Source organism: Salvelinus namaycush, chromosome 4 (assembly GCF_016432855.1).
Source record: "Salvelinus namaycush isolate Seneca chromosome 4, SaNama_1.0, whole genome shotgun sequence".
Lineage (NCBI taxonomy): Eukaryota > Metazoa > Chordata > Actinopteri > Salmoniformes > Salmonidae > Salvelinus > Salvelinus namaycush.
In genome coordinates, this window is record NC_052310.1 from 8,738,378 (window position 1) to 8,753,972 (window position 15,595).

The 15,595-nt window shown below is 41.0% G+C and overlaps 1 protein-coding gene across 2 annotated transcripts in view; it reads left to right on the forward strand.

Moving 5' to 3' along the window:
* The window catches only part of LOC120046113 (protein quaking-A-like), a 35,933-nt gene extending 21,364 nt beyond the window's left edge, over positions 1–14,569 (forward strand). The window contains exons 4-8 of one of the 2 annotated variants that reach the window (XM_038991073.1): positions 4,613–4,756; positions 7,442–7,529; positions 7,898–8,194; positions 8,683–8,757; positions 12,905–14,569. In XM_038991073.1, the coding sequence (XP_038847001.1) occupies positions 4,613–4,756; positions 7,442–7,529; positions 7,898–8,194; positions 8,683–8,757; positions 12,905–12,927 (627 nt within the window). In that variant the 3' untranslated portion in view covers positions 12,928–14,569. The remainder of the gene's footprint in view (positions 1–4,612; positions 4,757–7,441; positions 7,530–7,897; positions 8,195–8,682; positions 8,758–12,904) is intronic. The other variant, XM_038991074.1, reaches the window with a different exon arrangement.
* The last annotated feature ends 1,026 nt before the right edge of the window (positions 14,570–15,595 follow it).

Here is a 15,595-nt window from a genome sequence, read left to right on the forward strand (position 1 = left end):
TATTATCAGTGTTATCATGGTATTCTCAGTATTATCAGTATTATCATGGTATAATCAGTATTATCAGTATTATCATGGTATTATCAGTATTATCATGGTATTATCTGTATTATCATGGTATTATCAGTGTTATCATGGTATTATCAGTGTTATCATGGTATTATCAGTATTATCATGGTATTATCAGTATTATCATGGTATTATCATGGTATTATCAGTGTTATCATGGTATTATCAGTATTATCATGCTATTATCAGTATTATCAGTGTTATCATGCTATTATCAGTGTTATCATGGTATTATCAGTATTATCATGGTATTATCAGTATTATCATGGTATTATCAGTATTATCAGTATTATCAGTAGTATCATGGTATTATCATGGTATTATCAGTATTATCATGGTATTATCAGTATTATCAGTATTATCATGGTATTATCATGGTATTATCAGTATTATCATGGTATTATCAGTAGTATCATGGTATTATCATGGTATTATCAGTATTATCAGTATTATCATGGTATTATCAGTATTATCAGTATTATCATGGTATTGTTAAAATGTGCCGGAAATGTTCAAAAAGCACAGATACAGACTGAAATCATTTCACCAAGTTTTATATTGAAAACCAACAAATAACAATAACATTAGCAACACTATGCACTTTGTGTGGATAAACAAAGTAATAACATTAATGTTAAAGATGGCACCATGTGGACATGAGAGGTAAAAGTTTCCCTAGTGCAGGTTTTAATGAACACAACCTTAAGTAAGCAAATCAAATGTGCATATAAAAGCAACACAAGTAAAGCAATGTCCAATTAAGAACAATACAACCATATGTAAACACATCCAATGTGCCTGTAAGAACAATACAACCATATGTAAACACATCCAATGTGCCTGTAAGAACAATACAACCATATGTAAACACATCCAATGTGCCTGTAAGAACAATACAACCATATGTAAACACATCCAATGTGCCTGTAAGAACAATACAACCATATGTAAACACATCCAATGTGCAGGTGTTGACATTAAAATAACACCACACAATATGTAAACAAATCAAATGAACAGCGCTGATTGTATGTCCGTTCTCTCCTTCATAAAGAAACAAGGTGCTGCTGGTCTAACATCCTGTATGTATGCATCTTTGTTCACTTGAGATTGAAATGTAAAAATGGCATTATATTTACTTTGTCCGATTTTAAGTAGTGATATACGAGGGGAGACAATGTGCCCGCTGGCACTGAACACTCTTTCTGATGGCATGCTGAGATGCACAAAAGCTTCTTGGCAACCCTGACAAGGTGAGGCAGCTCTCATGCAGGGCCCCTCCACCACACCAGTGGATCCTCTTCTGCTGGAATGGGTGGCAGAGACAGGTAGACCTTGATCTCTTCTTCCACTCTGTCTTCTAGGGGGGTTGGAATCTGACCCTCTTCACCTCTCTGCTGCCTTGTTGAGGTAATCTTTCTCAGCAACCCAGCCAGGCCTTTCCCCTCCGATGCCTCTGTGGGGCTGGTGGAGGTGCTCCTGGTGCTTTGTGGTTCTTCCCTGACTTTTGCAGCTGCAAGCTTCAAGGCTTCCTGGACACAGCTGTCAGTGTCAACTTTGGCAGCCCCAGGCTCATCTAAAAAGCTCCCTTTTGAAGCGGGGGTCAATGAAACAAGGCATGTGCATGACTCTCTTTGCATCTGTTGTTAAGGTCTTCTCTCATTACTCTTTTCATCTCCTTGGTCAGGGATGGCTCTGTATCCTTTTCCACCGGAACGTCACGGGTGATGTGGTCCAGGACAGGCTTGATGGCTGACAGTGTCACTCGTGTCTATGAGGCAAGTGCATCTGTAAACTTGCTCAGAGGTTCAAGGCGCTGGCACAGTTGCTCCATGACACTTATGTTGGCGCCCTTGGGCATCAGATGCCATGTTCCTCTTTCTCCAGCCAGTGTCGCACAGACTGGCTGCTGTTGGCTGAGGAAACGCTCAAGCATCTTGTGTGTAGATCCCCATCGGGTCACCACATCATGGATCAGAGTCTTCTGTGGCATGTTGAGGGCAGCTTGCTTTTCTCTCAGTTCTCTCCTTCTCTTCCAGCACCGTGAGAAGCCTTGGACCAGATGATGGCAGGCCTTGACTGCTGTGTCAACTCTCTGAATTTTCAGAGCCTTTGAGATGGCCAGGTTCAAATGATGGCCAAAGCACCCAAACCACAGTTCTGGGAACTCTTCAAAAGCCTTGATCGTGTTTGTTGCAATGTCTGTGGTTATGCAGACCAGGTCATTCTTGTTGACCCCCCCCCCCCCCCCCCCACTCTTCCAGCATATTCTCAAAAAAAACTCTGATGTTGTGAGCCGAGTGATCGTCTGGGAAGAACTGTGTTTCCAGGCAGTTTGATTCCAGTTGCCTGTCTGGGGTGAGGTAATGGATAGTGAAGCTGATATAGGGTTGACCACACCTGCTTTCACTGGTCCAGAGGTCAGTAGTTGCAGCAAACCATTTGCTTTGAGCCAAACTTTTTCCAACATCAGTTTTAACCTGGTTGTACAGGTTTGGGATTTCAGTCATGGAAAATAATGTTTGTGATGACACTTTGTAGTAGGCACGGCAACCTTCATCAGCCTCAGAAAGCCAGGCCTCTCAACAATATGAAATGGCATCATGTCCTTTGCAATGTAATATGAAAGGGCTGCAGCGAGGTCTTGAGTATGTTTTGATGTGGGTCCATAAGCAGCCTGCCTTTTAAATGCTTGCTGGAGTGTCTGTGTCACAACTGTAGATGAGGATGGACCAGTAGCATCACTGGGTTTGCCTGCTGCACGCCCACTCTGTAAACAAGGGAATAGCAAATGTATTATTATTACATTATAATTATTATTATTCACACACACAGTCTATCTTCTGTGTTGCATTTGAGCATATGCAATGACCCCATGCACAATTGACATAAATACAAATGAGTCTTAAGAAGACAGTGATAGTAATTGCAATGAGCCCAACAATTGACATAAATACAGGAGTCTTGTATAGGAGTCTGAAGTGTTTCTCCTGTTGGAACACTTTTACAACCAAGTCTACGTCTGCCTGATTTTAAATTAACAAAATATGTTGGTTGGGTGACTAAACTACATAACCTTGTTATCGTGTTTAATGGACAAATAGTGTGCAGACACATGATGCATACAGCAGCAGAACAACGTGTTCACTCAAAACAAAACCCACGTTGCTGCGCCTGCGTCGGACTGTTGCTAACTTTGGTTGATGCTGGACACTATTTACCGTGACTTTTAATGATGATTCAAATTTGAAACGGTAATATTAACCGTTGGGAATTTTACCGTGGTTTATCGTGAAACCGCTAACCATTTCATCCCTAGTAGACATTCTGACCTTCATGAGTGGGGATTATTCAATTAAATGGCTACACTGTAAAACCAAGTGTTTAGGACCTGAACACATAACTAAACACTTTTCTGTAACACTTTTTAAACACGTCAAGGCATTTAGAATGGCAATGAAAATGCATCACAGTGTTTATATTGTAAACACCAGAACGTGTTTAATCCTTGTAACACTTTTTAAACACATGAACACGTTTATTCAGCACAAGACGTTCAGGTTTTAAACCCTAAACACTTGGTGTGAAGCCGTAATTTCATATTTCCCAGCATGCCTTTCGAGTGAATGTGAGAGATGCCCACTAATGACTGTGCTTGTTAGTGACAGAGACATGGTTCTTACGTTCAATTATATCTATTCTTGAAGCCTTCACTAAGTGATTGCTTAAGTGAATGTGTTTGAATTAAAACTAAACCCTTTATGACCTAAAATTATACATTTCATAAGGCCTTTAGTTATGGCCTAGTTATCCTTGACATTTTGGTCTGAAAATAATGGGCCACATCAGACCTGCAATTAACAGTACGTTGGTTTGTGAAGTGATTAGTACTTCATATCGGAATCCAGCCAGAGGGAAGATATCCAAGAATTTGAATATTTGATCACAAACAAGAAAGAAATCAACCTGAAACAAAGGACGCTGGGAAATATGATAATGAGGCCACTACCACGTCTTTTTCAATCTGAGAGACTTCAAGGAAAGGAACTCTACACAGCACTCGATGATTTGAAAATAATTATTGAATCAAATGTCCTGTTCAGTTATACTTAAGTAAGGTGACAGACATTCTTAACACTGATCTGAATAAAAGGCATGGAAAGTCACATATATATTTTTTTATGACTAAAGTCTCAACAGGACAGTAGGAAAGGAAACGCTATTGTTTAAAATGTGAAGACTTAGAAGATATAGGTGTTCTCCTGGTTGGAAACTGACAGGAAAAAGATGACTATCATGTTTAATCTAGCCTCAATGGCAAATCTAAATACCTAATGGTTAAGTTTTAAACACTGACATTTAGGTTATGAGTGTGTCACATGTTTCTGGTTCTTACAGTGTTCCGTGTCATTACAGAACTGAAGCCAATGTGGACAGTCTTCTGGGAAACGTAAACATTTTTTATGGATGAAGGAAGATGCTCACACACACTCAAACACAAATACACACACACCGTAATATTATTGTTTTGTATGTGTATCAGGAAGAGCTGAACAGAGGGAAACCTAACTGGGAACACCTAAGTGAGGAACTTCATGTTCTCATCACAGTGGAAGACTCACACAACAGAGCTCAGATCAAACTACTAAGAGCTACCGCAGAGGTCAAGAAACTACTCGTACCAGCTGTGAGTACCAGGAGCTTCATGCTATAATTGTGTGTGTGTGTGTGTGTGTGTGTGTATTGGGTAATTCGCCAGGCAGCATGTATAAAGGCGTAACCATGGTAATGCATGTGAAATTAGGGGATGAATGGAGAGACTGTTCACACGTTCTCTTCACTCTATCACTCCTTTCACTCCTCACACTTAATGAATTCCCTCTTCCTCTCTCTCTCTATTTTCTCACATCAACTCTTTCCATGTGTCCTCAACATTTCTCCCATTCTCTTAGCCTCCTGCCCCCTCACCTCACACAGACACATTTTTGCTAACAATGTTGCTCTACTGAAATTCAACTTTGAATAGAGTAGTTATGAACCCTCAACGAACTCTCAGATCACACTGCATTGATTTACAGTAATATAACTAATGCTGTCAACTTATTCTGTCCCGCCCCTGTCTCGTAAAATGTCCAATCAGGGTGCAGTATCAACACCAGAGAGGTTATAACGATACATGTTAAAGGTCCAGTGCAGCCGTTTTCATCTCAATATCAAATTATTTCTGGGTAACGATTAAGTACCTTAATGTGATTGTTTTCAAATTAAAATTGTAAATCATTTACAAAAATAGCTTCTTAGGAAAGAGCCATTTCTCAAACAAGAGTTTTGCAGGGGAAACTTAAAACTAGCTGTTATTGGTGGAGAGGTTAGAATTTTTTTGGGTCTATTAACTAATTTACTGCATAGAAGGTCATGGAAGGCCAAAACTCCATCCCACCAAAACAGGCTGAAATTTCAGGTGGTCTTTTCAAACAGCTCTAACACTAAAAATGCATTATCATAATTTTCACAATTTAACAGTATTGTTCCAACCTCATAGTGTGGAAATAAATATAAAACACAGGAAAATCACATTTTTGGCCTTTAACTTAACCCAGAAAATCAGAGTGTGTGGGTAGGGGTTAATGATACAGTTGAAGTCAGAAGTTTACATACACTTAGGTTGGAGTCATTAAAACTCGTTTTTCAACCACTCCACAAATTTCTTGTTAACAAACTATAGTTTTGGCAAGTCAGTTAGGACTTCTACTTTGTGCATGACACAAGTCATTTTTCCAACAATTGTTTACAGACAGATTATTTCACTTATAATTCACTGTATCACAATTCCAGTGGGTCAGAAGTTTACATACACTAAGTTGACTGTGCCTTTAAGCAGCTTGGAAAATTCCAGAAAATGATGTAATGGCTTTAGAAGCTTCTGATAGGCTAATTGACATAATTTAAGTCAATTAGAGGTGTACCTGTGGATGTATTTCAAGGCCTAACTTCAAACTCAATGCCTCTTTGCTTGACATCATGGAAAAATCTAAAGAAATCAGCCAAGACCTCAGAAACGAAATTGTAGACCTCCACAAGTCTGCTTCATCCTTGGGAGCAATTTCCAAACGCCTGAAGGTACCACGTTCATCTGTACAAACAACAGTACGCAAGTATAAACACCATGGGACCGCGCAGCCGTCATACGGCTCAGGAAGGAGACGCGTTCTGTCTCCTAGAGATGAACGTACTTTGGTGCGAAAAGTGCAAATAATTCCCAGAACAACAGCAAATGACCTTGTGAAGATGCTGGAGGAAACCGGTACAAAAGTATCTATATCCACAGTAAAACGAAAGGCCGCTCAGCAAGGAAGATGCCACTGCTCCAAAACCGCCATAAAAAAGCCAGACTACGGTTTGCAACTGCACATGGGGACAAAGATCGTACTTTTTGGAGAAATGTCCTCTGGTCTGATGAAACAAAAATAGAACTGTTTGGCCATAATGACCATCGTTATGTTTGGAGGAAAAAGGGGAGGCTTGCAAGCCGAGAACACCATCCCAACTGTGAAGCACGGGGGTGGCAGCATCATGCTGTGGGGGTGCTTTGCTGCAGGAGGGACTGGGGCACTTCACAAAATAGATGGCATCATGAGGCAGGAAAATATATGTGGATATATTGAAGCAACATCTCAAGACATCAGTCAGGAAGTGAAAGCTTGGTCGCAAATGGGTCTTCCAAATGGACAGTGACCCCAAGCATACTTCCAAAGTTGTGACAACAAAGTCAAGGTATTGGAGTGGCCATCACAAAGCCCTGACCTCAATTCCCTCAAAAATTTGTGGGCAGAACTGAAAAAGTGTGTGTGAGCGAGGAGGCCTAAAAACCTGACTCAGTTACACCAGCTCTGTCAGGAGGAATGGGCCAAAAGTCACCCAATTTATGTGGGAAGTTTGTGGAAGGCGCCCTGAAACGTTTGACCCAAGTTAAACCATTTAAAGACAATGGTACTAAATACTAATTGAATGTACGTAAACTTCTGACCCACTGCGATTGTGATGAAAGAAATAAAAGCTGAAGTAAATCCTTCTCTCTACTATTATTCTGACATTGCACATTATTAAAATAAAGTGGTGATCCTAACTGACCTAAGACAGGGAATGTTTACTAGGATTAAATGTCAGCAATTGTGAAAAACGGAGTTTAAATGTATTTGGCTAAGGTGTATGTAAACTTCCGACTTCAAGTGTATCTGTTAGTTTAACCTGACCTAGCTGTACATCCCTCACAATCTGTTGGCCAGAGCGTAGCATAATCCAACCTTTAACCAACTGTGTGTGTGTGTGTGTGTGTGTGTGTGTGTGTGTGTGTGTGTGTGTGTGTGTGTAGGCTGATGGAGAGGACAGTCTAAAAAAGATGCAGCTAATGGAGCTCGCCATTCTCAACGGAACCTACAGAGACGCCAACATCAAGCAACGTAAGGATGACATCATCAGGAAGCGGCCTCTCTCTCTCTGTGTCTGTGTGGGTGTCTGTGTGGCTGTGGGTGGGTGTGTCTGTGGCTGTGTCTGTGTGTGTGGGTGTGTCTGTGGGTGTGTCTGTGGGTGTGTCTGTTTGGCTGTGTCTGTGTGTGTGTGGGTGTGTCTGTGGGTGTGTGTGTGTGTGGGTGCATGATGTGTGATGACATCTTCAGGAAGCGCCTGTCCTGAAACTGACTTTTTGAGGGAGGTGTTTTCTTTTCCATCTAGTAATGGATTGTCTATTTGTTCTTTCTCTCGGTCTCTCTCTCTCTATGTGTCTGGGTGTGTCTGTGTGGGTGTGTCTGTGTGTGCATGATGTGTGTAGCCACTATGGCCTTCTCCCTAGCCTCCTCTCAGCAGCCTCGGCTCATCTCCAGCCCCTCCCCTGTCATGCAGCAGGCTATGCGAAGCCCCGCCCCTGGTCAACAGCCCAACCTCATGCCTCACCTGATTCGTCAGATCCAGAGTCAGCAGGCCCTCATGCAAGGAGCCAATCAGCACGCAGCACTGATGCAGCAATCACCTGAATCAGGAGGGTTCTTCTACGCTCCCTACGAATATTCCCCCTACACCCTAACTCCATCTATACTAGAATACCCCATGGACACTACTGGTGTACTAGGTAAGCACAGATACACTGATACACTGATACAGACAATTATAGCATGAAACTCCTAGTACTCAAAGCTGGTACCAGTAGTTTCTTGACCTCTTAGTTGTTTGATCTGAGCTCTGTTGTGTGAGTCTTCCACTGTGATGAGAACATGAAGTTCCTCACTTAGGTGTTCCCAGTTAGGTTTCTCTCTGTTCAGCTCACACACACACACACAGATCAAGTTGATTTGGGCATGAGGGTTGTGTTGTTGTGTTGTGACCTGGTTCTATTTCTCTCTCTGTCTCCAGGTATGGCTTTCCAAACCAAAGGCTGAGAGATGAACTCTCTCCTACACATGGACCTCTCACACACACACATGCACACACACACACTGGACAGGCTTATCTGAAATGGGCCTCTTGTCTGTCTTCTTAATGATTCTGTCACTGTTTGATGATGTCACTGTTTGATGATGTCACTGTTAACCTCCTGTGTTTTGGTGATGTGGTGAGCAGGAGCGATGACGGCTCAGGTGCAACGCCACAATATGAGAGCCCATCCTTACCAAAGAGTAGTGAACACCGACAGAGGTCAGTTAGATCACCAGACTGTGTGAGTGGGAATACGCATTCGTGAGTGGTTTTGATTGTGTTTGCGCGACAGTGTGTGTGTGTCCGTCAGTTGACCAACGTGTGCCGCCTGCTAAGAGAGGAATGAGACCAGAATGTGAGGGGAAAGTCAAACAGTGGGCTGTGTGTAAATGTCTAACAACAGTCTGTTGTCCCCTGCTTTTAGAATGGACCGTTCCTCCATCTGACTGTGACCTTGTGACTCTCTTTAGAGTTCTGAGAGCTCTCTTCACATATTATGTTTCTCACTCTCTTTCTCACTGTCTCTCCTCTCTTCTCTCTCCCGTCTCCTCTCTCTCCCCTTTCCTCTCTCTCCCCTCTCTCTCTCTCCTCTCCTTTCCTTCCTCTCTCATATATATATACATATATATATATATACATATCTATACATATATACTTTATATACAGTTCAAGTCGGAGGTTTACATACACCTTAGCCAAATACATTTAAACTCAGTTTTTCACAATTCCTGACATTTAATCCTAGTAACAATTCCCTGTCTTAGGTCAGTTAGGATCACCACTTTATTTTAAGAATGTGAAATGTCAGAATAATAGTAGAGAGAATGATTTACTTCAGCTTTTATTTCTTTCATCACATTCCCAGTTTACATCCACTCAATTAGTATTTAGTAACATTGCCTTTACATTGTTTAACTTGGGGTAAACATTTCTGGTAGACTTCCACAAGCTTCCCACAATAAGTTGTGTGAATTTTGGCCCATTCCTCCTGACATAGCTGGTGTAAATGAGTCAGGTTTGTAGGCCTCCTTGCTCGCACACGCTTTTTCTGTTCTGCCCACAAATTTTCTATAGGATTGAGGTCAGGGCTTTATGATGGCCACTCCAATACCTTGACTTTGTTGTCCTTAAGCCATTTTGCCACAACTTTGGAAGTATGCTTGGGGTCATTGTCCATTTGGAAGACCCATTTGCGACCAAGCTTTAACTTCCTGACTGATGTCTTGAGATGTTGCTTCAATATATCCACATAATTTTTCTTCCACATGATGTCATCTATTTTGTGAAGTGCACCAGTCCCTTCTGCAGCAAAGCACCCCCACAACATGATGTTGCCACCCCTGTGCTTCACGGTTGGGATGGTGTTCTTCGGCTTGCAAGCCTCCCCCTTTTTCCTTCAAATATAACAATGGTCATTATGGCCAAACAGTTCTATTTTTGTTTCATCAGACCAGAGGACATTTCTCCAAAAAGTACGATCTTTGTACCCATGTGCAGTTGCAAACCGTAGTCTGGCTTTTTTATGGTGGTTTTGGAGCAGTGGCTTCTTCCTTGCTGAGCGGCCTTTCAGGTTATGTCGATATAGGACTCGTTTTACTGTGGATATAAATACTTTGGTACCTGTTTCCTCCAGCATCTTCACAAGGTCCTTTGCTGTTGTTCTGTGATTGATTTGCACTTTTCGCACCAAGGTACGTTCATCTCTAGGAGACAGAACGCGTCTCCTTCCTCCTTCCTACTATTGTTTGTACAGATGAGCGTGGTACCTTCAGGCGTTTGGAAATTGCTCCCAAGGATGAATCAGACATGTGGAGGTCTACAATTTTTTTTGCTGAGGTCTTGGCTGATTTCTTTTGATTTTCCGAAGCAAATAGGCACTGAGTTTGAAGGTAGGCCTTGAAATAAATCCACAGGTACACCTCCAATTGACTCAGAATGTCAAGTAGCCTATCAGAAGCTTCTAAAGCAATGACATAATTTTCGGGAATTTTCCAAGCTGTTTAAATGCACAGTCAACTTAGTGTATGTAAACTTCTGACCCACTGGAATTGTGATACAGTGAGTTATAAGTGAAATAATCTGTCTGTAAACAATTGTTGGAAAAATTACTTGTTTCATGCACAAAGTAGATGTCCTAACCGACTTGCCAAAACTATAGTTTGTGGAAATTTGTGGAGTGGTTGAAAAACGAGTTTTAATGACTCCAACCCAAGTGTATGTAAACTTACAACTTCAACTGTATATTCATACATACATACAGTACTAGTCAAAGGTTTGGACACACCTACTCATTCAAGGGTTTTTCTTTATTTGTACTATTTTCTACATTGTATAATAATAGTGAAGACATCAAAACTATGAAATAACAAATATGGAATCATGTAGTAACCAAAAAAGTGTTTAACAAATTAAAATGTATGTTATATTTGAGATTCTTCAAAGTAGCCACCATTTGCCTTGATGACAGCTTTGCATACTCTTGGCATTCTCTCAACCAGCTTCATGAGGTAGTCACCTGGAATGCATTTAAATTAACAGGTGTGCCTTGTTAAAAGTACATTTGTGGAATTTCTTTCCTTCTTAATGCGTTTGAGCAAGACCAAGACCAAGTCCATATCAGCAAAGAGAAATGACAGTCCATCATGACTTTAAGACATGAAGGTCAGTCAATCTGGAAAATTTCAAGAACACTTTTTTGGTTACTACATGATTCCATATGTGTTATTTCATAGTTTTGATGTCTTCACTATTATTATACAATGTAGAAAATAGTACAAATAAAGAAAAACCCTTGAATGAGAAGGTGTGTCCCTTGCTTTCTTCCTCTCTCTCTCTCTCTCTTTCCTGGTTATTTCACTACTGTTCAACCTTAGAGACAAGTAGTCATCTTTTTTTATATTGTCTTACATTACACCATTCCTTTCATTTGATTTTGTCAAAGTAAACTCTACCTTTTAATCTACTCTTTTATTTATTGATGTGGTTTTATAATGATTGTTTTGTGGATCTCATGGATCAGAGACATACAGTACTTGAAGCTGAAACAGCCACCTCATAGCCGTACTCCATATGATCCTATATACTGTGTAGTATATGACCCTATACTTCTAAAAGACTACTGAAATCTCTATTAGGAGATTTCCGTAGTGTGTGTGTGTGTAAAGTAAGCATTACTGGACCTTCGGGGTGGGGATGGGTTTACATGAGAGAGAATTTAGATAGACATTCCGTTGTCATCTCATTATGCGTAGCCTGTTCTTTTTAGATAATTGTCATTTTTGCTCATGTGCTTTCCAAAAATAAATGGATGTTTTCTTTAGAGTTTAGACTTGAAGCTCTAATTAATATTTATGAAGCAAATGGTTCAAGGGTTGTTTCGGTATGACTTTGTGTGTTAAAGTGATGTTGGTGTTTTCTTGGTGTCACTTTGGTAACAGTAGGACTTGCCTTGCTGTGTGTCAGCTATAGTTTAACTGGTGTGTATAGAGAACCAAAGATTGAGATAAAAAAAAAAAGAAGAAGAATCTGAAAACCAATATTATTATAATTTGAAAATATCTGTTAAAAATATCTGTTCTTAATTCCTTCTAAAAACCACATCTCTTAACATGTCATGGCTCTCTGTTAACTGCAGGCCTCGTTTCTTCTCTAATGCTTAACAGCAGTCTGGAAATCATCACCAGATCATTTTTAATCAATTAATTGGTCATCATTGCATTTGGTCTTTTCTGTGAAGACACCATAACGTTACACCGTAACCACTGCTAACCATTGCTGAACCCAACCTCTGGGACCTAGTGGTCGTTTCACATGTCTGATTTGGTCCATCAAGGCATTGATGATTAGGACTAGATTATGTGAGACAACTGGTGGTCCACACAAGTCGACTGGGTTGAGAAACACACTGGGTTAGTCAGAGCAGCTTTAGACGTCATTGACACTGTCACACCCTCACAAGAAACCATACCCTCTGCTCTCTCCATGGTTTCTCAGTCCGTAATGCAGCTAGCCTCACTGTAACAGTGTTCAAACCTTCTACAAAGGCTCTTTTACAATGCCTTCATTAGCAATACATAAGCATTTATAAGTGCCTATGTCAGCAGTCACTGGTTGGCAACTCACATTGTGTCACTCACTTAATGCAGATGCCAGACCTTATGTCAACCTGCGGCTACTGACTTGTAACTGTCAATGTAGTGTTTATGAAGGTGTTGTGTGTGTTTGTGTGACTGGAGTAGATCTTTCATGTGGTCATCTTGACACCACTAGCTGACACTAATCTCTTTCTATCTTTTTCTGTGTGTCTTTTTTATGTTCTCATTTCTGTGTGTATGTCCGTCTGTCTCCTAACCCCCCCCCCCCCCAGCTGCCACGGCAACTAACCCCTGACCTCTGCCCACTGATGACCCACCCGTCTCCGCCCGTGCCTCGCTCGTTGCCATGCTCTGGACAGCAGCCACGCCCCTCCCCCAGAGTCACCTCTGCCTAACCAACCAGAGACCAGCGGCCATGGTAACGACCCTTCAGGACCCAATCAGGACCCAGTCACCAGCCACACCCACCCAAACACTACACTATCAAGCCATGTGCCACTTTTATAGGAAACCCCACAGCCAAACCACCCAACCACAACCCCCTTTAATCAAATCTCCCCAATCTGCACTGGTCAGATAACCTGGCTCTATTCCTTGCCCTGCACTGAGTCAATGTGGAGCTATAATATTATAATAATTCAATAATCCATATAATAACAGTCATATGTATGATCATAATTATACTTGTCGAGCACACTGACCCTCCACGCCCACTAGTCTGACTGTCCCTGTTCTCAAAACGTCACTGTCACACAAAACGTTACTTAGATCGGGTTTACCAGGTCACACCAGTTTCACACAATGTCCTCTCTAAGACTAGAGTCTCGACTGTTGCACCATGCCTGCCTTTCTACAGTGAGCTGAGCCTATCTAATGTGTAAGATCTAAGCTCTCCAGGTATAGTCTCAACCACAACGTTACAGTATTATAGAAATGCGGAGAACAAAGTGCCTTTTAGTTATTTAAATAGATCTGTTACAGACCAGCCTTTTTATGAAGGCTTTCTAATCTCCATGAAAGAGGAATAACCTGACGCCATCTTTTCTATCAACACAGTGAAAGAGATGTGGTGTATTTTACAGAAACCATCTCAATGTTGTGGTTTAACATAAACCCACACGTCTTCTGGGTTTAGAGTGAAGTGCCAAAGGGTCTGTTCCTTCCGTTCGTGCAGTAGGACCTTCTCAGCACAGTATTAATGTTGTGTGTTTATTTTATTTTGGGGAGTGATGTTTATGTATTTGTGTGTGTGTGTCTGCCTTTGAGAACACACTCTTTCCTTTAGTGTTGTGTGTGTGTGTGTGTGTGTGTGTGTGTGTGTGTGTGTGTGTGTGTGTTACATATTTGAGCCCCTAACTAGCCTCTTGCCAAGCGGTTGTGTTTACTCCACACAAACCGTCTCCTTTAAGACAAAACATGGACAATACTGTACATGTATAACATCTGTAACATCTGTTTTATAATGCAATTTTATATTATATTTTTTATGTGAGAAATAACATTAAATTATGTTTTCAGATAAGAACAGTATGCCTTACTATGAATATATTTTTTCATTCAGTTTAAGAGATAATATTGCCTCCAGCCAATGTGCCATTCACAAAGTGTCCGGAGTGTTTTTAAAGTCCTGATATACTGAAAACCTTCACATTTTCTGGAAGATTCTTGTTTTTCAAGTTAATCTCAGTGTTGCTTACCTTCTGTAACTTCTGTATGTAAAGGAGGATTAACTCTGTAGTACTGAATATTAATCTACTCTTTGTACTAACTGACCAGTCCTGTACTTTTAACCTCTTTACTCATATCTGTCTCTGCTTTGGTTTCTTTTCAAATATAAACTGTGTGAATCAGATAATTAAAAAGTGTTGTTAATGTTTAACTTTTTAAAAGCTGGTTAAAAAAAATAACTCTTTGTACTGGAAAACGATAACATATTATTAAACTGGTAGTTTAAAAAAACTAACAAACTTTGTCACTTTTTCTCTGTAGCATCTAAAGTTTCCTCAGAGCTTCCTTTCTGCGTACTAATCTTAGACACACTGCAGATACTATTGGAATACACTTATATACTTTAGAAAGAAAGTACGCTAGACATACTTGTTCCCCCTTCCCCCTCATCTCTCTGGCTCTCTCCCACTCAAACAGCTAGACAGATTTTAAAAAGGAGATTCCAAGATGATGGGCAATCTGAAGCAAATCGATTGTGCAACCTAATCTCACTCACTCACACCTACCTACCTACCCACACACAAACATGCAAACACATCTGCTGAGCGAACTATACTGGAACACCGTGGCTCTCCCTAACGTATAGTATCTCTCTCATTCCACGGTTAATTACAGCCATGTGTCATATTTTAACTGCTGTACATTCTTTCTCTCGAAGACTGCACCCAAGCACACATACGGTATATAGACCTATAAAATATTTATTTGACAGGGCTGTCAGTGGGTTGTTCTCTCCCTGCCCTTCCTGCACCCTCTCTGGGTGTAATTGAGGTAATTGAGCCCCAGGCTTGGCTCTGGGCCTGTGTTCCGGATACTGCCCCTGCAGCTGTTGGGGGAGAAGGAGTATGATCTGGCAACCCGCTAGACTAGAGTGTGGGAGCAAGAACATCAATATGACATTCCTATGGAAGGAGAGAGGGCTAAAAGAGAAAGATTGAGAATGAGTGCGAGGGAGAAGAAGAAATGCCAAGGAAGAGAAGATAAAGGTTTGCCTTTCCCCATATGCTCCCTTTTCCTACTGCGTCATTCTCCCATTTGGGGTTTGAGGCAGATGCACCTGTCAGAAACATCTAGAACACTGTGTGTGTGTGTGTGTGTGCTCTCGATTTTGGCTGTTCCTGTTTTGTCTCGTTTTATGATGTTCAGTCCAGGATCCAGTGGTGGAAAAAGTTCCTTTACAGAAAATTACTCAAGTGAAAGTAACCCAGTAAAATACTACTTGAGTAAAAGTCTAA